Source organism: Lutra lutra, chromosome 11 (assembly GCF_902655055.1).
Source record: "Lutra lutra chromosome 11, mLutLut1.2, whole genome shotgun sequence".
NCBI lineage: Eukaryota > Metazoa > Chordata > Mammalia > Carnivora > Mustelidae > Lutra > Lutra lutra.
In genome coordinates this window covers 55,816,872-55,840,161 of record NC_062288.1, presented here as the reverse complement: position 1 = coordinate 55,840,161, position 23,290 = coordinate 55,816,872, and the positions used below count along the sequence as shown (strand labels likewise).

At 38.5% G+C, this 23,290-nt stretch overlaps 1 protein-coding gene across 5 annotated transcripts; it reads right to left on the bottom strand.

The window, feature by feature from the left end:
* Nucleotides 1–22,753, bottom strand: NUP42 (nucleoporin 42). 5 transcript variants are annotated; one of them, XM_047695546.1, is made up of 7 exons: nt 22,557–22,753; nt 19,754–19,982; nt 17,778–17,872; nt 11,774–11,850; nt 10,949–11,035; nt 8,287–8,371; nt 4–873 (listed from the first exon to the last, which is right to left on the bottom strand). In XM_047695546.1, the coding sequence occupies exons 1-7, from the start codon at nt 22,666–22,668 to the stop codon at nt 308–310; spliced, it is 1,251 nt and encodes a 416-aa protein (XP_047551502.1). In that variant the 5' UTR covers nt 22,669–22,753; the 3' UTR covers nt 4–307. The 5 variants fall into 5 exon arrangements, with proteins under 5 accessions (XP_047551503.1, XP_047551504.1, XP_047551502.1 ...); XM_047695549.1 differs by lacking the exon at nt 22,557–22,753 and adding an exon at nt 22,255–22,405; XM_047695551.1 differs by lacking the exon at nt 22,557–22,753 and adding an exon at nt 21,537–21,709.
* Nucleotides 22,754–23,290: the final 537 nt, after the last annotated feature.

Below are 23,290 nucleotides of genomic sequence, written 5' to 3'. Positions count from 1 at the left end.
TGGTAAGACAGTAAAGTGATATAGAATGAGAAAAGCACTTTATTCAGTGCACACTGACAGTTTTTTTCAATTCCATTCATAATTGAATTTTTAAAAAACCTCTTGCAGAGTACTTTTTATGCTTTACTTAGAAAAAAATATTGAACTTCAAGACCCCTAAAGTTATTAATGAAAGCTTATATTCCTTTTAAGTATATATGTACATATATACATATATATGTATATATTTAAATCACTCAAAGCAATTTTATACAAACCACCAGAACAATTTTAAGAGCTGTTCTTTTCTGTATTTAAAATTGTCCTTTCAAATATTTAGAAGTTCCGTAGGTGGTGGCTTTAAAGGAATTTTTCCTAGAGTAAATTTCTTGGATTGAAATTGCTCCAGTTCTTCCGCTGTGAGTTGATCCTTGGGTGTGAATAATTTGTTATCTGTTGTGGTGCTGCCATTTGAGACTGGGAGAGAGGTAGATATGCTACTGTTTCCAAAGGTGTTGCTAGATGACTTGGAAAAAGCAGTGTGGGAATGTGAACCTAGACTACCAAAACCAGCCACAGAAGTACCACTTCCAAAGGCTGGGGCCCCTGGAGCTCCAAAAGAGCCTGCTGCCATGGAAGTTGGAAATCCTGAAAATCCAGGTGATCCAAAACTAGTGGCTGCAGGACTTTTAAAAGAAAATGAAGCAGCAGATGTGACTGCAGGTTTCCCAAATCCAAATGCTGGAACAGAAGTAGTGATGGCAGAACTGGCAGAGGATGCAGCTCCAAATGCTGGCGTATTCCCGAACATAGGAGGACTTCCAGAAGGGGCAGAGCTTGGTTTAAAGCTAAAATTCTGAGCATTAGCACTGCTGCTGTTATTCACTGGAAAACCTACAAAAATCAGAAAAAGGAAAAAATAACCTATTATAGTAAAGAATGTAACCATATTAACCACCCCTCCTTTTTCTCTTATTTCTACCATGTTTGAATGTGAGAAGCGTATTGGATGGAAGGAGAAGTGAAAAGAAGCTAGAACAAACCCATTAAACCCTGTTGTCCTATCTTTCTGCTATACCTGACCTCATTTGATCGTCCTCACTCATGGGTACAGCTTTGAGAAAGCTCTGGGATGAGGAGGTGGACTTTCACTTTGTTTCAACCTCAAATAAATCAGTCACATCCATTATCAAAGAAGTAACTCTTTCCTTAGCTATACTCTTTTAAGCAAATGTAGAGTGGTCACTTCATCTCAGTTTCCTCCTGTATAAATGGAGTGATTCTCAAGCCCCTTCCAGCTCTCAACTAAGACAAATCTGATGAAATTGTACTCTAATAATTAACATCTCTAGTGTTTGGCTAAAATTTTTCCGGAGTTGCCATTTTTATTTTTATACTTTTTATGACAGTTCAAACTCCTCAGTCCTAATTTGCCTTTTTGTCTCTAAGAACTGCTGTTTACCTCTGTATACTAACTTAAAACAATTTTTCTTTTAAATTAAAAAAAAAGTGATACAGTATTGTCACTTGAGACAATATTATACTGTTATGCACTGTGAAAAGAAGGTCCTCAATGTGCTTCTACCATAGCTACTATGTACTCTGATAAAACTTTTGAAAAACCATTGCTAAAATATACTCTGAAAGCCTGAGCCACAGGGTCTTTCAAAAAATGTGCCCAGTCTGACCCTTATTTCACAAATGATCAATGAGCCAAATTCTCTGAAACTCCATTATAGAAGGTAGTAGAATCTGCAAGGATGATTTAAAAATCACTTAAAGAGAGGGAGGAAGATGGTGTAGAAGTAGGAGACCTTAGTTTTCTCTGGTCCGTGGAATTCAGCTAGATAGCTAAAAAATCATTCTGAACACCTGTGAACTCAACTGGAGATCTAAGAAAAAAATTGCTGCAATTCTACAAATAGAAAAGTGACCACTTTCTGCAAGGTAGGAGATGCAGAGAGGTGAATCCAAGGTGATGTATCAGAAGATAAATGGCGGGGGGCGGGGAGGAGGCGATGTAAACTGGCTACCAGAAAGTGATATAGCAGTGGAGCACAAAATGGTCACTTTTAGAAGTCCGTCTGTCCAGGTGAGGGAAATGCCTGCCTGAAAGGCGATCAGGTGGTGAAGCAGGGCAGAATCCTATGGGGGAGAGTGTGATCTCAGGACCCCAGAATGCAAAGGAAGACCTGGGGTGCCTTAATGTGGCAGAGATCCCAAGCATCAGAGTGGCAAAGCCAGCTACAAATGGCAAGCTCAGGAGTGGGCTTTCTGTTCCGTGTTGCCATAAACCACAAATTGTGGCATAGCTGGGCAACTGTTCTCTGAGCAGGGGCCCAGCGAGTGGCAGAACTGTGGTGAGACACGCCCCTCTTTGCCCGTGGGGAGGAGGGGTATGGGTATGAGCTGCAGGAGTCTGCAGGCTTTGGAGACTTGAAACAGAGTTGCATGCCTGAGATACAAACACTTGGTCAGGCTGGATGAGCACAGAGTGCTAAAGGAGACCAGGAAGACAGCTTTTCCCTGAGGGTGTACTGAGGAGTGGGGGGTATGAGCTTTCAGCTCTAGGGTTAGAGACTGGGAGGCTGCCATTTTCATTCTCATCCTCTAACACAGCACGGAAAGCCTTCAGGGAACAAAAGCCACAAAGAGCAATCTGGAGTGTTTACACTTAGTGCAGCCCCCCTAGCAAAGGCAGCGCAATTCTCCCTGGGACAAAGACACCTGAGAATCAGTGCAACAGGCCCCTTTCCCAGAAGATCACCAACAACATCCAGCTAAGATCAAGTTTACCAATCCAAGAGAACTACAAAACTTCAGTGCTAGGGAAAAACAGTACATAGAATTCATGGTATTTTCTAATGATTCCTCAGTCTTACTTTTTTTTTTTTAAAGACTATTTGAGAGAGAGAGAGAGAGAGAGAGAGAGAGAGAAAGCACAAGCAGGGGGAGGGGAAGGCAGAGGGTGAGGAGAAGCAGACTCCCTGCTAAGCAGGGAGCCTGATGTGGGGCTTGATCCCAAGACCCTGGGATCATGACCAAAGCCAAAGGCAGACACTTAACTGAGCCACCCAGGCATCTTACAGTCTTTGAATTTTAATTTTTTTTCTTTTTCATTTTCAAGCAATTTCTTATTTTATCAACTCTTTTTTAAGACAAGGATGTCATACATCCTGCTTTTTTTTAAAGATTTTATTTATTTATGTGTTTATTTGTCAGAGAGAGAGAGAGAGAGAGAGAGAGTGCGTACACAAGCAGGCAGAGTGGCAGGCAGAGGCAGAGAGAGAAGCAGGCTCCCTACGGAGCAAGGAGCCCAATGCGGAACTCGATCCCAGGACTCTGGGATCATGACCTAACCCGAAGGCAGCAGCTTAACCAACTGAGCCACCCAGGCATCCCTTGGGTGAACCCAGACTACCCTTATCAACTCTTTTAAGTATTTTTTAATTTTCATTTTTATGGTTATATTCTATCCTTTCATTGTATTTAACTGGATTTTTGTATATACATAAGTTTCTCTTTCTTTACAATTTTGGGATCTAGTTTTCTTAACAAACAGACCAAAATATACCCAGGATCTCTTGCAATGCTCTGCTCTGTTCATATGTCTGATTATATTCTCTCTCTCTTTTTAATTTTCTTTTTGGTTTCAGGTCTCTTCTGATTTGTTTACTGTATATTTCTCTGAGGTCATTGTTTCTATTTTAGTATTTTGTTCTCTCATTCATTTATTCTTCTATGGACAAAATGACAAGACAGAAAAACTGACTTCAAAAAAGAAAACAAGAGGCAGTACTGACTGCCAGAGACCTAATCAGTGTGGATATAAGTAAGATGTCAGAACTAGAGTTCAGAATAACAATTGTAAAGATACTGCTGGGCTTGAAAAAAGCGTAGCTGACACCAGAAAGTCCCTTTCTGGAGAAATAAAAGAACTAAAATCTAATTAAGTTGAAATTAAAAAAGGCTATTTATGAGCTAAAATTTAAAAATGGAGGCTCTAACTAATACGATAAATGAGGCAGAAGAGAAAATTAGTGATACAGATGACAAAATGATGGAGAATAAAAAAATTGAGAAAAAGAGATATAAACAACCACTGGATCACAAGGTGAGAATTCAAGAGATAAGTGATACCAAAAGTGAAACTATATTAGAATAATTGGGATCCCAGAAGAAGAGTAAAGAGAGAGAAGAGAAGAAGGAATATTTGAGCAAATTATAGCTGAGAACTTCCCTAACCTGGAAGGCAAACAGGCATTCAAGTCCAGGAGGCACAGAGAACCCCTCTCAATATCAATAAAAATAAGTCAACGCTTCAACTTATAATAGTGAAGCTTGCAAATTTCAGAGACAAAGAGAAAATCCTGAAAGCAACTCAGGGCAAGAGGTCCTTAACCTAGGAGGGTAGAAACATTTGAGTGGCAGCAGATATATCCACAGAGACCTGGAGGCCAGAAAGGATTGGCATGATATATTCCGGGTGCTAAATAAGAAAAATATGCAGCCAAGAATACTTTATCCAATAAGGCTGTCATTCAGAAGAGGAGAGGAAAGAGCTTCCAGGACAAACAGAAACTAGAAGAATTTGTGATCACTTAACCAGCCCTGGAAGAAATATTAAAGGGGATACTTTAAGTGACGAGAAAGTCCAAAGTAACAAAGACCAGAAAGGAGCAGAGACAATATACAGAAACTGACTTTATAGGTAATACAATGGCACTAAATCCATCTTTCAATAGTTACTCTGAATGTAAATGGGCTAAATGCTGCAAAGGACACAGTATCAGATTGGTTAAAAAAGCAAGACATGGGACGCCTGGGTGGCTCAGTAGGTTAAACTGCTGCCTTCAGTTCAGGTCATGATCCCAGCATCCTGGGATAGAGTCCCACATCAGGCTCCTTGCTCAGCAGGGAGCCTGATTCTCTCTCCGCCTCTGCCTGCCACTCTGCCCGGCTTGTGCATACTCTCTCTCCCTGACAAATTAAAATAAATAAAATCTTTAAAAGGTTTTTTTTTTTTTTAAAGATTTTATTTATTTATTTGACAGACAGAGATCACAAGTAGGCAGAGAGGCAGGCAGAGAGAGAGGAAGGGAAGCAGGCTCCCTGCAGAGCAGAGAGCCCGATGCAGGGCTCAATCCCAGGACCCTGGGATTATGACCTGAGCTGAAGGCAGAGGCTTTAACCCACTGAGCCACCCAGGTGCCCCAATAAATAAAATCTTAAAAAAAAAAAAAAAGCAAGACACATCCATATGCTGTCTGCAAGAGATTAATTTAAGCCCAAGGACACCTTCAGATTGAAAGGGAGTGGGTGGAAAGCCATTTATCATGCTAATGGACATCAAAAGACAAATTATATTTTAAACCAAAGACTGAAATAAGAGATAAGGAAGGACATTATAACATAATTAAAGGGTCTATCCAACAAGAAACCTAATAATTGCAACTATTTACGCCCCTACCATGGGAGCAGCTATTTATAGATAAACCAATTAATAACAAAATTAAAGAAACACCTTGATAACAATACAATAATAGTAGGGGACTTTAACACCCCACTCACTGCAATGGACAGATAGTCTAAGCAGAAGATTAACAAGGAAATAAGGGCTTTAATTGACACACCAGACTACATGGACTACAGATATATTCAGAACATTCCATCCCAAAGCAACAGAATACACATTCTTCTCTAGTGCACATGGAACATTCTCCAGAATAGATCACATCCTGGGTCACAAATCAGGTCTCAACTGGTACCAAAAGACTGGGATCATTCCCTGCATATTTTCAGACCATAGTGCTTTGAAACTGGAACTCAACCACAAGAGGAAAGCTGGAAAGAACTCAAATACATGGAAGCTAAAGACCATCCTACTAAAGAATGAATGGGTCAACTAGGAAACTAAAGAAGAATTTAAAAAATTCATGGAAGCAAATAAAAAGGAAAACACAATGGTTCAAAAGCTTTGGGATGCAGCAAAGGCAGTCCTAAAATATACAGTAATATAGGCCTTTCTCAAGAAACAAGAAAGGTCCCAAATAGAGAACCTAACCTTACACCTAAACTAGCTGGAGAAAAAACAGCAAGTAAAGCCTAAACCCAGCCGGAGAAGAGAATCAATAAAGATTAGAGCAGAAATCAATGAAATAGAAACTAAAAGAACAGTACACCAGATCAATGAAACTATGAGCTGGTTCTTTTTTTTTTTTTTTTTTAAAGGTTTTACTCATTTGACAGACAGACACACAGCGACAGAGGGAACACAAGTAGGGGGAGTGGGAGAGGGAGAAGCAGGCTTCCCGCTGAGCAGGGAGCCTGACTCAGGGCTCGATCCCAGGACGCTGGGATCATGACCTGAGCCGAAGGCAGACACTTAAGGACTGAGCCACCCACACACTCCCTATGAGCTGGTTCTTTGAGAGAATTAATAAGATTGATAAACCCCTGGCCAGATTTTCCAAAAAGAAAAAGAGAAAGGACCTGAATAAATAAAATTATGAATGAAAGTGGAGAGATCACAACCAACACCAAAGAAATACAATTATAAGAACGTATTATGAGCAACTATAGGCCAACAAAGTAGGCAATCTGGAAGACATGGATGCATTCCTAGAGACACATGAACTACCAAAACTGAACCAGGAAGAAATAGAAAACCTAAACAGACCCATAACCAACAAGGAATTTGAAGCAGTCACCAAAAATCTCCCAATAAACAAGAGTCCAGGGCTGGATGGCTTCCCAGGGGAATTCTATCAAACACTTAAAGAATAATGAATACCTATTCTTCCAAAGCTGTTTCAAAAAGTAGAAATGGAAGGAAAACTTCCAAACTCTTTCTATGAGGCCGGCATTACCTTGACCCCACCAAAAAGGAGAATTACAGACCAATATCCCTGATGAACATCAATGCAAAAATTCTCACCAACGTAATAGCCAATAGGATCAATCAGTACATTAAAAGGATTATCCACCATGACCAAGTGGGATTTATTCCTGGGTTGCCAGGGTGGTTCAACATCTGCAAATCAATCAATGTGATACACTACATTAATAAAAGAAAGAACAAGAACCATACGATCCTCTCAACAGATGCAGAAAAAGCATCTATAAGTACAACATCCTTTCTTGATTAAAGCTCTTCACAGTGTAGGGATAGACGGAACACACCTCAGTATCATAAAAGCCATATCTTATAAATGGAAAGCCCACAGTGAATATCATTCTCAATGGGGAAAAACTGAGAGCTTTTCCCCTAAGGTCAGGAACATGACAGGGCTGTCCACTTTCACCACTGCTGTTCAACATAGTACTAGAAGTCCTAGCCCCAGCAATCAGACAACAAAAAGAAATAAAAGGCATCTGAATTGGCACAGAAGAAGTCAAACTCTCATGCTTTGCAGATGACATGATACTCTATGTGGAAAACCCAAAAGACTCTACCCCCAAATTGCTGTAACTCATATAGGAATTCAGTAAAGTGGCAGGATATAAAATCAATGCACAGAAATCAGCTGTATTTCTATACACTAAGAATGAGACACAAGAAAGAGAAATTAAGGAGTCGATCCCATTCACAATTGTCCGCAAAACGCTAAGATACCTAGGAATAAGAGGCAAAGGATCTGTATTCAGAAAACTATAGAACAATCATAAAATTGAGGAAGAAAAAAGGAAATGGGAAAACATTCCATCCTAATAGATTGAAAGAACAAGTACTGTTAAAATGTCTATGCTACCTAGAACAATCTATACAGTCAACTGAGGGTTCCTGGAGGGGAGGGTGTTGGGGGATGGGGTAACTGGGTGATGGACATTAAGGAGGGCATGTGATTCAATGGGCATTGGATGTTATATAAGACTGATGAATCACTGAACTCTACCTCTGAAACTAATAATACACTATGTTTTTTTTTTTTTTAAAGATTTTATTCATTCACTTGACAGATCACAAGTAGGCAGAGAGACAGGCAGAGACAGAGATGGGGAAGCAGGCCCCCCGCAGAGCAGAGAGTCCGAAGCGGGGCTCGATCCCAGGACCCTGGGCTCAATCTCAGGACCCTGGGATCATGACCCGAGCTGAAGACAGAGGCCTCAACCCACCGAGCCACCCAGGCGCCCCCACACTATATGTTAATTAAATGAATCTAAATTTTAAAAAATTAAAAATAAAAGTATTTTAAAAATTAAAAAAAATTAAAAGCCACTTAACATACCTTCAGACTTTATGATCTAAAACCTCTAAAATCCCACATTTCTAAAATTAATGAAGTCTTGCATTACTTTATCATTTACCTGGTGATCCAAATGTTACTGCATTTGTACTGCCAAATCCAAATGCAGATGCTGGTTGATTTATTCCATCCTTTACATCTGAGAGCTTTAAAAAAAAAATTGGCAAATAATAGAGTAATTAATGAATAATTCTGAGTTACCTTTCCCATACACTTTATAGGCAAATTCAATTTTTAAAATGTATACTTAAAAAATATTTAAACATATAGAAAAATGCCCACAATATGAATATGCACAGAAGAAGACAGACCAATCTCAATGAGGTAAGAGCAACTGGCTGATGAATTATGGGTGATTTTAATTTTAATTTAAGCTTCTAAAATATTTTTTAAATTTCTTCAATGAATATGTTTGAAAATGAAAAAAAATTATAATAATATTTTTCAGTGTCTATAGGTTAATTATCAAGAAACCTAGATTTCACATAAAGGGCCTTTAGAGGCTACCCAATCTGCTTACTCTAATACTTGACCTCAAGCTGATTCACAATTACATTAAAAGCTTACTATTGAACTCTAGTAAATATTTCCTATCCCTGAGAATACTTTTTGTTCTTGCTATTTTCTACACTAGAAATGTTTTTCATCTGTGCATAGTGAAATCTTAATCTCCCTTTAAAAAAAAAAAATTTTATTTATTTATTTGAGAGAGAAAGCATGAGCAGGGGGTGAGCGGTAAAGGGAGAGGAGGGATGAAGACTCCCCACAGAGCAGGGAGCCCGATGTGGGGCTTGATCCCAGGACCCTGAGATCATGACCTGAGCCAAAGGAGATGCCCAACTGACTGAGCCACCCAGGTGACCCTTTAATCTCCCTTTTGAGGAACTTTCCCTTACTCCTTACCCCCAAGAATCTTTTCCTGATCAACTCAAACAGATATGATCTCTCTCATTTGGAAGCCTCAATAGCATTGTTCAAAAATCAATTTCACTGAAGTGTAGTTTATAAGCAATAAAGTGCATCTGTCATACATACATATATTTCAGTGAGTTCTGACAAACTTATAGCCATGACAATCAAGATTTAAAATATTTCCATCACGCTTCAAAGATCCCTTGTGTTCCTTCTCAGTCAAGCCTCTCCCAAACCCTAGGTACCATGAACCACTCATCTCCTTCCTATCACTATACATGAGGTTTGTTTTCTCTTTTCTAAAGATTTATAAAGGGGTGCCTGTGTGGCTCAGTCATTAAGTGTCTGCCTTCGGCTCAGGTCATGATCCCATAGTCCTGGGATGAGCCCCGAATTGGGCTCCCTGCTTGGCGTGAAGCCTGCTTCTTCCTCTCTCACTCCCCCAGCTTGTGTTCTCTCTCTTGCTGTCTCTGTCAAACAAACAAATCTTAAAAAAAAAAGAGAGATTTTTAAAAATTTATTTATTTGAGAGAGAGTGAGTAGGAGGGAGAAGGAGAGAGAATGTGAAGCAGACACTGCACTGAGTGCAGAGCCCAACAAGGGGCTCAATCTCGTCACCCTGAGATCATGACCTGAGCTGAAATCAAGAGTCAGATGCTTAAGTGACTGAGCCACCCAGGTGCTCTGATGAAGTTTGTTTTCTTTAGTTTTTCATATAAATGAAATCACATAGTATGTACTTTTTTTCTTTTTTCTTTTTTGGTCTAGCTTCTCTCCTTCAGTGTAATATTCAACAGGTAAATAGATAAACATATACATATGCTGGATTAAAAGAACAAAGAATTAACTACTTGGCATAAAGAATAAACTACTGACACATTCTAAGCCCCTTGTGGGTGGACAGTTCAGGACCCTCCTCACCTCTGGAGGGGCCCCTAGAGAGCTGACAAAGGGCAAGGAAGTTCTAATCCCAAGGGAAGTTCTGTAGTTCTTTGGACTCAGTTATCTCTTCTACATTAGCAGTGGTGAGCTGGGCCACCTCTCACATAGGGACAGAATACTTCCAATATGTCCTACTAAATTTAAATGGCATCATAACAACTAAACAGTGAAGAAATGAACTCACCCAAAAGTCTGTTTAGGAAGTACATATTTAAGAAAGGGGTGGGTGCTGGAATGGTCACATAGTCATTTATTAAGTTAGACAACCACAACTCTCATATCCTTTTCAGAAAGTAGAAGCATAAATCAGCTGGGAAACTGTAAAGATCTTATTTCAAAATAAGGTTCCTAAAGAGTTTTTATGGGAATAAAACATCATAACTTTAGTGATAGAGATAATGAATATGCTACAGTCGGGACCATGTATCTTTGGAGACAAGTGGGTATGTATCTACTGAAGGCATTTCTATATAAGTCAGGGAACATATGGTGAGTGTTTTTCAGTCACAAAAGTATACATTAGTCTAAATGTATATTCTTATCATTTTTCAGAGCAATTTCTTTGTAAATGCTGATAATGTTACATACTTAAATTTATATAATATTTTCAAAACTAGACCACCAAAGTAAAAAAACTTTACCCTAAAAATAGTTTTAGGAAAGCAAAGTTATCTGTGCTTTTCTGACTAAGGAACAGAGAGAAAGCAATTCCAGGACTGTGACTTTAAATGATGATACAGTCTTGAGAATGTGTGTGTATCATAATTCCTGACAGAGAATTTTAGTCTTGCTTTCCAAATTCAAAGTGAAATTCTCTGCAAAAAAGCAACAGACAAGATACTTCCAGTAGAAAACTCTCCAATACTCACCAAGGCTATGTTAGTTGATGTATTTAGGCTCTTCAGTTCATTTATTCTATTTCTCCATTGATTTATTAACTGTTGGAGGGAATTTAGCTGAAGAGAGAAGACAGAAAAATAATGAGTCAATTTTGAGTGTTTTAACTTTGTTTCTCCAACAACTTCATGTCTTTACTTGCCAAAATCACAAAAAGTTTATAAAACATTTTTATGGCAAATTGTACAATTTGCCCAAGATATTCCAGCTATAGTTTCCTCCCTGTTCTCCAACTCCTCGTGTCCCCTGGTTCAGAATCTCAAGTATGTGGCAGCACAGAGAGAGTTATATCTGGATGGGAAGCAAACATGGGTACTAGTAGAAATACTTGATCATGACTGTAGACAACACAAAATACAGTTTATGTCATTTCCTTTAGCACCAAACTTACTTAAGCCCAGCTTTTTTATTTTTTGACATCTGATACACTAGAATGTTAATATGTACAGACGGTGTCTTTTTTCACTTTGTTTTTCTAGCATTCATCATGGTGTCTGCACCTAAGAGATGCTCCATATGTGTCAAATGATGAACGGGTCTGACTTCTAGGAATAACCGCTATTATTTCTAATAAAAATAGTGACATTCCTAGTTATATAGCCAAAATATATTATTACCATGTTAGATAACCAACCAATTTCAAAGAAAGTAATTTAGAAAATACAAATAGCTTTGTCTTGAGAAAAATTCTAGACCTCATCCACTTTGCCAACATATAAGCAAGCCACTACAAACAGAGAAGACAGTAATTAACAGCTAATCTGGTATAAAGGTAGATGAATAGGAAACAAACTTACATAACTCTGTAAGTTATTGCTGGTTAAGAAGTTATGGTATTCAAGCCTCAACTCCTCTGGTGAAATGTCTGTAAAACCTGAAGTGAGGAATCAATTGGAATCTTTAAAATAAATACCAATACTTTTAATAGTATAGTAAAGCTAGAAGTTCTAGACAAGAAAAAATGCTGATGTTGATCATAAGGAAATTTTTATAATCATAAGGAAAAATTTCAAAGCCTATAACCTAATGTTGAACTAAGTATAAAATTAAAATAAAATACAATTGGATATCTGATTTTCAAAGGGAGAAATTTTCTAAAGATAAATGGAATGGAAGGAATAACAAAGAAAAGAAAGGGTTGACCACATACACATCCAAACTTCTGTCTAAAAAATATTCTGCATGCCAGAAACTATAAGCAAAATTAAAAGGCAAATGATAAACTGAGAAAACCATGACTGTAACATATATGACTGGAGAAGAGCTAATGTCAATGTATAAATAGTACTTACAAACCAATAAGAAAAATAAGTTAATATGGGCAAAAAATTCAAATAGCCAGTAAATAAGTAAAATAAAATAGTTGAATTTAAAAATACAAATAAAAATAGAGACAAAATGCTTTACTTAATGGAAAAAATTAAAAATGGATGGTATTTACTATTATTAAGGATGTGGTAAAATGGATATTCTCCTAAATTGCTTTTAAGGGAATTAAAAAGGTGTTTTGCTGGGAGAAAAATTGTAAATAAGCATCAAATGTCTTAAATATGTTTACACCTTCTGTCCTTAATAGAATTTCTAGGATTTAACCACAGGAAATAATTAGATATATAAACAAAGAGTTTTATTTATGAAGCTGTTCATTCTAGTATTTTTAGTAGTAGAGACAAACTGAAAACAACAAAGTAGAATACAAAACTAGATTATGATCCGAATTTTATATATTTATATGTATACAGGAAATATGGTTGTATGTGCATATTTTGAAAAAAAGACTCAAAAATGTTATAGTTGCTATCTCTATGAAATCAGGTGATCTTTATTTTGTTTACATATTTCTGTATTTTTCAAGTCTTTTATGGCAACATCCATAAATTTATAATTAGGAAAACTTTTAAAGAAAGTTCAGGATGTTTTCTACAGAGAATTACTCATATCCCACACATCATTAACTCCACAGACCCCTATACTCCAGAATAAGAAAAGACTAAACGTTCAAATTAGAACCTTGGAATCTTTTTTTTTTTTTTAAGATTTATTTATTTATTTGACAGATCACAAGTCGCCAGAGAAGCAGGCAGAGAGAGAGAGGGAAGCAGGCTCCCTGCTGAGCAGAGAGCCCGATGTGGGGCTTGATCCCAAGATCTTGAGACCATGACCTGAGCCAAAGGCAGAGGCTTAACCCACTGAGCCACCCAGGCACCCCCAAAACCATGGATTCTTCTAACAATTTATCTTTATACCATCTTTATTAACTGTTCAGGCCAAAAAACCTAGGAATCCCCTTGCATTTCTCATTCCTCACATCTAATTAATCAGCATCCTGCCAGTTCTAACTCCAACAGAACATGGATTTGACCAATTCTGTCTCCACTGCTAGTAACTATAATTCAGTCAGTCACAAGCATTTGTCTCCTAACTCATCTCCTTGCCTCTATTTTGCTTCCCACCCCCACCACTCCCTACACACCATTTCTTTTCATACAACAGTCCAAGTGAGTTTTTTCTAATCAGATCATGTCCTTCTCCCACTTAAAGCTCCACATGGCTACCTAGAACAATTAGGCCCAATATGATGGGGCTCCTGGCTGACTCCATGGCCTGTGCCCTATGACTCTTTCCCTTATTCACTCTCCTCCAGTGGTTCAGGCCTCACTAGTCCTCAAACTTGGCAACCTTGTTCCTATAAGGACCTATGCACTAGTTATTCCCATTGCCAAGAATGTTTTCCCCAAATTCCCCTAAGTGACAACCTTCTTTTCACTTAGGACTCATCTTCAATACTTTCTCCTAAGAATGGATAAACACTCTAGCTAAAGGAATGCTGTCCCTCAAGTCACTTTTTCCTCCTTCCAGCTGTTCCTCCTCTGTGCCCCACAGGACACAGAAAATTATGTGAGTAAGTATTTTCTCAATTCTCTCAAGGGTGATACAAAAATAGTATTATTTTAGATGCACAGGAAAAGTTAATTCATTATAATTTATGTCTAAGGACAGCAGTTGGGTGCCTGGGTGGCTCAGTAGGTTAAATGTCTGCTTTCAGCTCAGGTCATGATCCTAGGGTCCTGGGATGGAGTCCTGCATCGGGCTCCCTACTCATGTATCTCCCTCTACCCCTCCCCCCTGCTTGTGATCTCTCTCTCTCAAATAAATAAAATCTTAAAAAAAAAAAAAAATCCAGGACAGCAGTTCCCCACCTTCCTAGTTTCATGACCCAAACATATTCTTAAAAATCATTAAAAAACCCCCAAAAGCTTTTGCTTATATAGGTTATATATATCAATATTGACCATATTTAAAATGAAAAATAAGAAATACAGAACATATTTATTAAATCACATAAAAATAAGAAACCAGGGGCACCTTAGAGGTACGTCGGTTGAGCATCCAACTCTTCGTTTCATCTCAGGTCATGATCTCAGGGTCATGGGATCGAGCCCTGTGTTGGGCTCCAGGTTCACCTTGGAGTCGACTTGAGATTCTCTCTCTCCCCCTCTTCCTCTGCCCCTCCCCCTGCATGCACTCTCTCTCTCTCAAATAAGTAAATACATCTTTAAAAAAAAAAGGAACCAACTACATATCAACATAAATGAAGACTAATTTTCAAAGCAAAAAAATAAAAATTTAGTGAGATGAGCAGCATTGTCTTATGTTCGCCCATTTTTTTAATATACCTTAATTTAAAAATATTTTATTGCTAAAAAATGGTAACTCTCTTCAGAACTTTCAGCAAGTCTTCAGCTTTTTGCTGATGGAGGGTCTGTTTGTAAATTATTTTAATGTTTGACTTTAATAGAAGACTGCTGGATTATTCTGCTTCTACATTCAATCTGTTGTAATATGTTGCCTAGTTGAAGTATATGAAGAAAGTTTGTTCTAATACAGATAAGTAGTTGGAAATGGAGGACTTAAATAGCTTTTTCAGTTAATTGTGGACATTCTTCTTTGACACTACCTCAAAATTTGAGAAGTTGTAGTTTCTTAAAGGCTATAATGCAAACTCAAACCATATTCATTAACTTTTTGTACTACTATATTAAATCCAGTGGTTTACCTTGCACTTAGAACGGATTTTTCAGCCATGCATAATTTTCACTTGAAAGCCTGAATTTTGTCACTGGCAATAAACCGTCATTTTTTGGTATGCCTGGGTGGCTCAGTTGGTTAAGTGTCTGCCTTTGGCTCAGGTCATGACCCCAGAGTCCTGGGATAGAGTCCCAAATTGGGCTCCTTGCTCAGCAGGGAGCCTGCTTCTCCCTCTGTCTGCTCTGCCTGTTCTGCCTGCTGTTCTCCGTGCCTCTGCTCTGACAAATACATACATAAAAAATCTTAAAAAAAAAAAAAAAAAAGATTGGGGTGCCTGGGTGGCTCAGTGGGTTAAGGCTCTGCCTTCGGCTCAGGTCATGATCTCAGAGTCCTGGGATCGAGCCCTGCATCAGGCTCTCTGCTCAGAAGGGAGCCTGCTTACCCCTCTCTCTCTGCTTGCCTCTCTGTCTACTAGTGATCTCTCTCTCTCTGTCAAATAAGTAAATAAAATCTTTAGAAATTAAAAAAAAAAGATTAAAAAATAGTCTTTTTTTTTCTTTGAGGTGACAGGCTTACTTCATTAGTTTTTTTAGAAAATGTTGCCAAATACCAAAGTCTAGGTAATGACAGTTATCATTCTTTCAAGTAAATATTGTCTGTGAAAAAAGTGGCTAGTTGAGCTCACAACTCAAATGATAACCTCAGTGCTTTCCCTCAAGACAACTATCATATCCGAGTATGTGGCAGAAGCACTTATGTGTGCTTCCCATTTTGTCACACAGATTAAAAAGGTGTGCACTCAAGGGTCAAGATTAATAAAATCAACATTTTTACTTCTTTATCAGAAATTTTAAGTGAAAAATGGCATTAAATTTTTTTTTTTTTTTTTTTTTTTTTACAGTGGTGCCTGGCTGGTCAGTCAGAGGAGCATGTGACTCTTGATTCAGGGTTGTGAATTTGAGTGTTGGTGGTATAGTGGTGAGCATAGCTGCTTTCCAGGGTTGTGAATTTGAGCCCCACACTGGTTGTAGAGATTACTTAAGTAAATAAAACTTTTAAAAAAATGGTTTTGTATTGACTACTATAGTCTGCTAGTACAGTAAATTGCCTCTGCCTTGAGTCACACTAAGATATAAGTTTTACCCATCAATGTTTTTGTACCAATAGTGCAAATGTCACCAGAGTGAAAATGGCAATTAATGTCTTATACTATTATGAAAATTGAATTTTGAGCCTTTAGAATGCTCTCAGGAATAGGGTTGCCAGACTTAGCAAATAATAATACAGGATACCCAGTTAAATTTGAATTTCAGATATACAACAAATACTTTTTTAGTATAAATATGTCCCAAATATCACATGGAATATTCAGATACTAAAAATATTATTTTTTAGGGGCGCCTGGGTGGCTCAGTTGGTTAGGCGACTGCCTTCGGCTCAGGTCATGATCCCGGAGTCCTGGGATCGAGTCCCACATCGGGCTCCCAGCTCCATGGAGAGTCTGCTTCTCCCTCTGACCTCCCCTCTCATGCTCTCTCTCTGTCTCTCAAATAAATAAATTAAAAAAAAAAATTATTTTTTAGGGGAGACTGGGTGGTTTAGTTGGTTAAGTTGGTTTCAGTTCAGGTGTTGACCTCAAGAGTTGTGGGATCAAGCCTGGTGTTGGGTTCCCTGCTCAGCAGGGAGTTTGCTCCCCTCTTGCTTTCTCTCCCTCTGCCCCTCCCTTGGCTTGTGCTCTCTCTCTCTCTCTCTCTCTGGAATAAATAAATCTTACCAAAATTAAAGAAAAGAAAACACTAGTGAAATTATCTTTTTTTTTTAAACTAATGAAATTATCTTATTTATTTATATTACTTATTGTCTCCTTCCCTCAAGAACATAAGCTCTGTAAGGGAGGGACCTTGTCTGTCTTGCTTATCACTATCTTAGAGCTAAGAATAGGGCCTGGTACAAAAGAAATTCGGTAAGTATTTTCTTGAATGACTGAGTGAATAAATAACTAAGGACTGATGTGATACCAATGCTCATAGGGAAATGAGCAGGTAGAGCTGAGACAGAGCAGGGATCCCAGAGTTCTGAGAGATTGCAAAGGCTCTCATCTGCTAGATATTTGCTGTTTACTCCATAGGGCAGACGCCCAGGACCACCCAAGAGGGATTAGAAAAGTGTGGTGCTCTAGGTTTCAGCTCAGAAAGGGCTTAGGGACTATGGACCAAAGAAAACAGGGGGAAAAGGGCGTTCTAAACAAATGCTATCCCTGTAGTCCAGCTGAAGTTCTTTACCTTCACACATTATCTCCAGGACAGGTCTCAACATGATTTATGAAAAACAGCTATCTTTAGAAGAAAATATAGGGAAGAAAGGGAGAACAGCATCAGGCAGCCACGGCCTTAATGGTAAGATGTGAATCTTCTAGTCACTGCAGGCAGCTAAGAGATTTTGAAGTTGTACCCATAGGCAAACAAGAAAGCAGAGATTCCTCGGGGGCTTACAGAATTGGAATTGTGGTGGGTACTGATTTCAGTATTTTCTCATGAGAACTATGTATCTTAAATGAACTGTATCTTCTAAAAAAAAAAAAAAGAACAGAACTGTATCTTCTAATCCTTATTTCTGAATTATGAAGTTCTGCCAGAATACTGGAATACTTGAAACAATGTCCAAACTTTCTTAACTGTAGCTAAGTTTGTAGTTAGTTTACTTGGCATGATCTTGGTTTTAGAAAATAAGAGTCGTAAAACATATTTTAAAAACATACAATTTCTCAATTACCTGAAATATTAGGTTTCTTTTTCATTGGTGAATAAACAGAAAACATCCACTGCCCTGATGATTCCCAAATTTCCATATCTTTTATAATTCCTTCCCTGGGGAAAAAAAAAGAGCAAAGGATCTTTTTCATCTGCTTATTAAAATTTATTGTTTATAATTTTCAATGATTGAAATCTTAAATTGTAGTAAATATGTAACTTCAGATTAAAAAAGAAAAGATTTCATTTGTTTTTAGAGAGAGCAAGAGAGAGTACACATGCAAAGGGGGCTGCAGAGGAAGAGGAAGAAGCAGATTCCCCACTGAGGGTGGAGCCTGATGCAGGGCTCAATCTCAGGACTCTGAGATCACCCCCTGAGCTGAAATCAAGAGTCAGATGCTTAACTGACTGAGCCACCCAGGTGCCCCTAGATTTTTTCCATTGTATTTTCTGAAGACTATTCTTTAGAGCAGAATTTATGAACTAAGAACTATATTTAAGATTTTAGTATTATAAATATATTTAATGATTTTAAGTATTATAATTTAAGTATTTTAAGTATTATAATACTTATAAGTATTATATAATTATATTTAATTATAATTATATAATTATAATATAATTATATCATAATATATAATATATAGTAATATAATTATTATATAATTATAATATTATAACATTAAATAAGTTCATGGTTTTGGTTTTCCAGTAAATTGAACCATTAAGCAATAGATTTGGTAAATGAGAACTATCAAACTATACATATTTTAAAGAACTAAAATATACAATGTTAATTTTAATCCTTCTTCGTTCATTATCATAAATATCAATAACATTTAACTGGGAAAAGAAAGAACCACGTATTGTATGGAGCACTGTGTGTGGTGCATAAACAATGAATTTTGGAACACTGAAAAAAAAAATAAAATTAAATTAAAAAAAAAGAAAGAACCACGTAATATAGAACCATAAAATTTTTAAAGTGGGTAGGACTTTAGAGATCATTTTGTCTAATTCTCATATTTTGCAAAAAGGGACAACAGACCCACGCCCATATAGTTAATTTATTGGCAAAGTGGTGGGTAGATTCAACTCTAAATTAAATGTTTCCCTTTCCCATCCAGAATGTTACAATTAATAAAATGATAGATACCATAGAGATACTGTACTAAATTCAGGATTTTTACAACATCGAATACAGGAAGGCGGGCTCTTTTACCTTTTAAAAAAAAAATCAATTGTATATGATATATGGATCAAAATGTTTACCACTCATTCTAATTTATTATGAGAAGTAAAAGACTAATGAATATATTTAAGTTCTGTCCTGGGAGCTGAGGCAACAGTTACAGAATGCCAGGGATTATTTTGGCACGAGTCACACATTCTACTATGATCAGGAAATAATAGAGAATCTACTCTACAGTAATAAAGGAAATCAAATGAAACCAGTTTCAACGGGGGGGGGGGGGGAGGGTATTGGAAGTAAAAGTTTTAAGAAAAATATACCAGATGCCTTAAGTGACCACCAAGAGTACAAACTGCTTTAAATTACCTCATACTTTGTAAAGAACTAATAATATACAACAAACTCAAGCAAAACTACCTTAGAAAGATATTCACAATATAGTGTTATCAATAGAAAAATGGAAAAAGCATAATTAGCTCTCAGAAGTCATTGAGCTGGTATGGAAAGGTGACATATTTTTAAGGGTAATGAAGTGTACTATGACATATGCAAAATAGTGGTTATCTCTGAGTGATAGGATTGTGGGTGCTTTTTTCTTCTTTTTGCTTATTCTGATTTTTTAACGATGTATTACTTTTTTTTTTTTTAAAGATTTTATTTATTTATTTGACAGAGATCACAAGTAGGCAGAGAGGCAGGCAGAGAGAGTGCCCCAATATTACTTCTTTTTTAAAGAAAATATTGTAGGTACTTTTGAAAAAAAAAAAAGCAAATGGGTAGTAATTTCTCTGAAGGCTTCCACTTACAGAAGTTTCTTTTCATCTTTCTGCCCATCAGGGCTGGGTGAAGCAAATGGGTTCTGGGACACTCCAAACCCTCTGTTCCTGCTAGTTGAAGCTCCAGAATTGAAGGAACTGAAAGATGGCTTTTCTTGATCTCTGCTGCCCCCCCATGGTGTTGATTTGGAGAAGCTGGATGGCTGGATAACGCTGGAGTATCTTTGGCTGGTGGTATTCCATCCACGTCTGTTACTACCTGAAAATAAAGAATAAAACAATTTTATTGGCAATTCCTCTTTTAAACCTCTAAAAATTTCATTATATTATCTTACTATGTGCAGACATTATACGAAGATTCAACAAGCACCACACTGCCACTCATTTTAAATCAGAAAACTCTTCATTTTTGACTTACATATAGTTACTTGTAACCAACAAATCATGTAATGGTCTAATGGCATTTTTTGTTTAACAAGATTGAGAGAAGAGCAAACCCTGAGGAAAATAATGATATATTAGTAAGTTCAGATGATATAAGCTTATTAAGTAAATAATTATTTGATAGTAGATTTAGGATGTATCCTAAATCATAAACTCCTTCAGGATAAAAAGCTGTCTTAATCATTCTTTGCTCTCTTACAGTGCCCTATAGAGTAGTAACATCGGAAAATGGACAATGTATTAAAGAGTTTGTTGAATATGAAAAATTAGATTCTACCCTCTATCCTTGAACAGATGCTTAACTCTACTTGACTCAGTCTTCCCTCTGGGGAAATAACATCTACCCACCTATCTTTCACAGGGAGATTATAATTTACATGTGAATAAAATGCATTCAGTTCTATTATCAGCAGATTCTAATATTTCATAATTATCACAATGAGGCAACAGGATTCTCTTCCCTTGTCTCTGTATTTTAAAAAATTGTGGGGCACCTGGGCAGCTCAGGTGGGTTAAGCATCTGCCTTTGGCTCAGATCATGATCCCAGAGTCCTGGGATTGAGCCCACATCAGGCTTCCTCTGCCTGCCGCTCCCCCTGCTTGTGCGCTCTCTGTGTCAAATAAATAAATAAAATCTTAAACTACCTCATTTACTCAGCACTTCCTAGTTGGAACCAATATAATTTGCCTTGTTTCTGACTTAATTAAGAGATATGCCATGAAATGTATTAAAAACTGGAATGATGCGAGATATATCCCTTCATGAAAATTCATCTCCCAACTCTAAAACTACCTAATAAAACCAAAGAGAAAAAGGAACAGATTGCTGGGCCAGACCCCTCATTTAAGGGTTAATGGTATTTTATTTTTCTGAAGTTCCAAATTCGTTGGGGGATGACACAACTGAAGAAGTTCATTCTTTCTTTCGTATATAGCTTTTGGTCTTCATTTATTAATTACGGAAGCATTCATTTCTGGGAGATAAACACTGTTTACTTGTTGAGTTTTTTTTATATTTTCTTCATCCATTAACCCATTAGATATTTGCTTTCTAATTACTACGTCTATAGTGAGTCTCCACAGAATGTCAAATATTAAGTAACATTTTCCGAGGAAATACGTTCCCAAGTATCAGACCCCCGAGTCCTAATTTTTGGTTTGGAATATTTCACAAGACTAATTGTGGGTGATGCAAAAGTCCTGTCTTCAAGAGAGCGATTAGACCTGAAACCACTATGCAACACAAATTAAGTATCAGACGAACAGTCCTAAAAGAGGGAAGGGAAGGGAAGGAAAGGAACAGAAGGGGGTCAGCATCTTGTGATACTTTTAAGGACTAAGTTTCAATCCTAAGAAAACAAAAACCTACCTATTCATCTGACCTTTAAAACCTTGCTTTGCGTGGTTTCATTTCTGATCCCTCCTCTCCTTGAACGCTGTCCTTTCACCTCATCCACAATTGGCTTAAATATTCCAAAAACTTTGACAATGACTTAGACCCAGGGAGTAGGACAACGCGGTCCTCCACACCCCTTCTCTCATACCTCAGAGTTCTTCTTCTTCTTCTTCTTCTTCTTTTTTTTTTTAAGATGTTATTTATTTATTTGACAGAGAGAGAGAGATCACAAGTAGGCAGGCAGGCAGAGAGAGGAAGGGAAGCAGGCTCCCTGCTAAGCAGAAAGTCCGATGCAGGTTTCGATCCCAAGACCCCGAGATCACGACCTGAGCCGAAGGCTTAACCCACTGAGCCACCCAGGCGCCCCCACCTCAGAGTTCTTTACTGGGCAACCCGCCCTTCCAGTTCTACCTCCAACGTTACGAGCACGTACATTCGTCCAAGGTAGAGCTTTGCAGCTATCAGATTGTTCGAAGGAGTTTGCGACTTCCCCAACGTTAAGCATCCAGGCTGTGACCACAGCTGCTAGCCTCTCTCGAAAAAAAAGTTCAGTAAAAATTATATTTAGGATGTCAAGGGAGAAAAAAGAACCAGTACGCAGAAGGGTAGGAAAGCAAGGAGGCGTCTGGGTCGACCTCCACCAATTCTCCGGACCATCACCACGCACAGACAAGAGAGTTTTGACACGTACTTCCGACCTAAAAACTCATTGTTTCGCATTCGTACCAAAGGCCAAGTCCCCGTCTTCATCCCCTCAACTACAACCAGCCGAATCCCCACACAGCAGAGAGGAGCACCGGAGAGAACCTGTGCCGGGCCTGTGGGCGGGACCGAAAAGGGGACGACGACAGCACGTCATCGTCACCTGACTGGTGCGCCGCTGCGCTATCCCGAGCGGCGGGCCCCACGCCGGACGCCCGTTCTCAGCCCCAAGGCCCTGCCTCCAGGCCTTCCCCAGCTCCACCGGCGGCGGAGGATGGAGGGGCACGTCACCTGAGGGCTGCTGCTGCCGTCCTCCGCCCGCACCCCCGGCGCCGGGATGTTCGTTCCAGCACCGGTCTCCAAAGCGGCACCGGCCTTGAAGGAAGAACTGACAAATGGTCATAGCGACGGCGTCGCCCACGGAACGGTCTTCAGTCAGCACCCTCAGCGGACGGAGAGCCCAAAGCAACCGAAGGTCCCTCCCTGCTACCGTGACGTCATCTTCTCGCGTCCCCACCTTCCCGCTTCTCTCGTCCTGCCCTGGGATGAGAGGCGTAGGTTCTACCCAATAGGATTTGAGAAGAGCGGGCGGCTCCGGCTCAGAGTTGGGCTTGGGAGAGCGGAAAGCTTGAATGGTTAACGTGGCGGGAGAGGCACGTTTGCGCGTGGTGCAGAGCCTCGGACTGCAAGGAAAGCTTGAGGGTCCGAAATAAGAGGAGAGCAGGTTAAGGAAATTTAGATTTTCAGCACAGCCACGGAGGATTTTAGAGACCGAGTTGTAATTTGCATTTGTACAGTTGAGAAAGTGAAAATCCGAGCAGCCATTCATCAGATGGATAACCGATAAAGCCACTTATAAGGTAAACAGGAAACAGTGTTTCCTTCAAGGACAGACTGCAACTGAAAAGTATCATAACCCCATCTTTGGATAAACACTACATTCTTACACTCTGAGAAAGCTAGTTCTTTAAAGTCCGCGTACACGCCGCTGTTTGAAATTGTATCAGTAAGAATGAAACATCCCA

Coding starts and splice junctions, on each gene's coding strand:
- NUP42 (XM_047695546.1), bottom strand. CDS start 22,668: ATGACCATTTGTCAGTTCTTCCTTCAAGGCCGGTGCCGCTTTGGAGAC. Junction 19,983..22,556: donor ACGGCAGCAGCAGCCCTCAG/GTGACGTGCCCC, acceptor CTTTATTTTCAG/GTAGTAACAGACGTGGATGG. Junction 11,036..11,773: donor GCAATAACTTACAGAGTTAT/GTAAGTTTGTTT, acceptor TTCTCTCTTCAG/CTAAATTCCCTCCAACAGTT.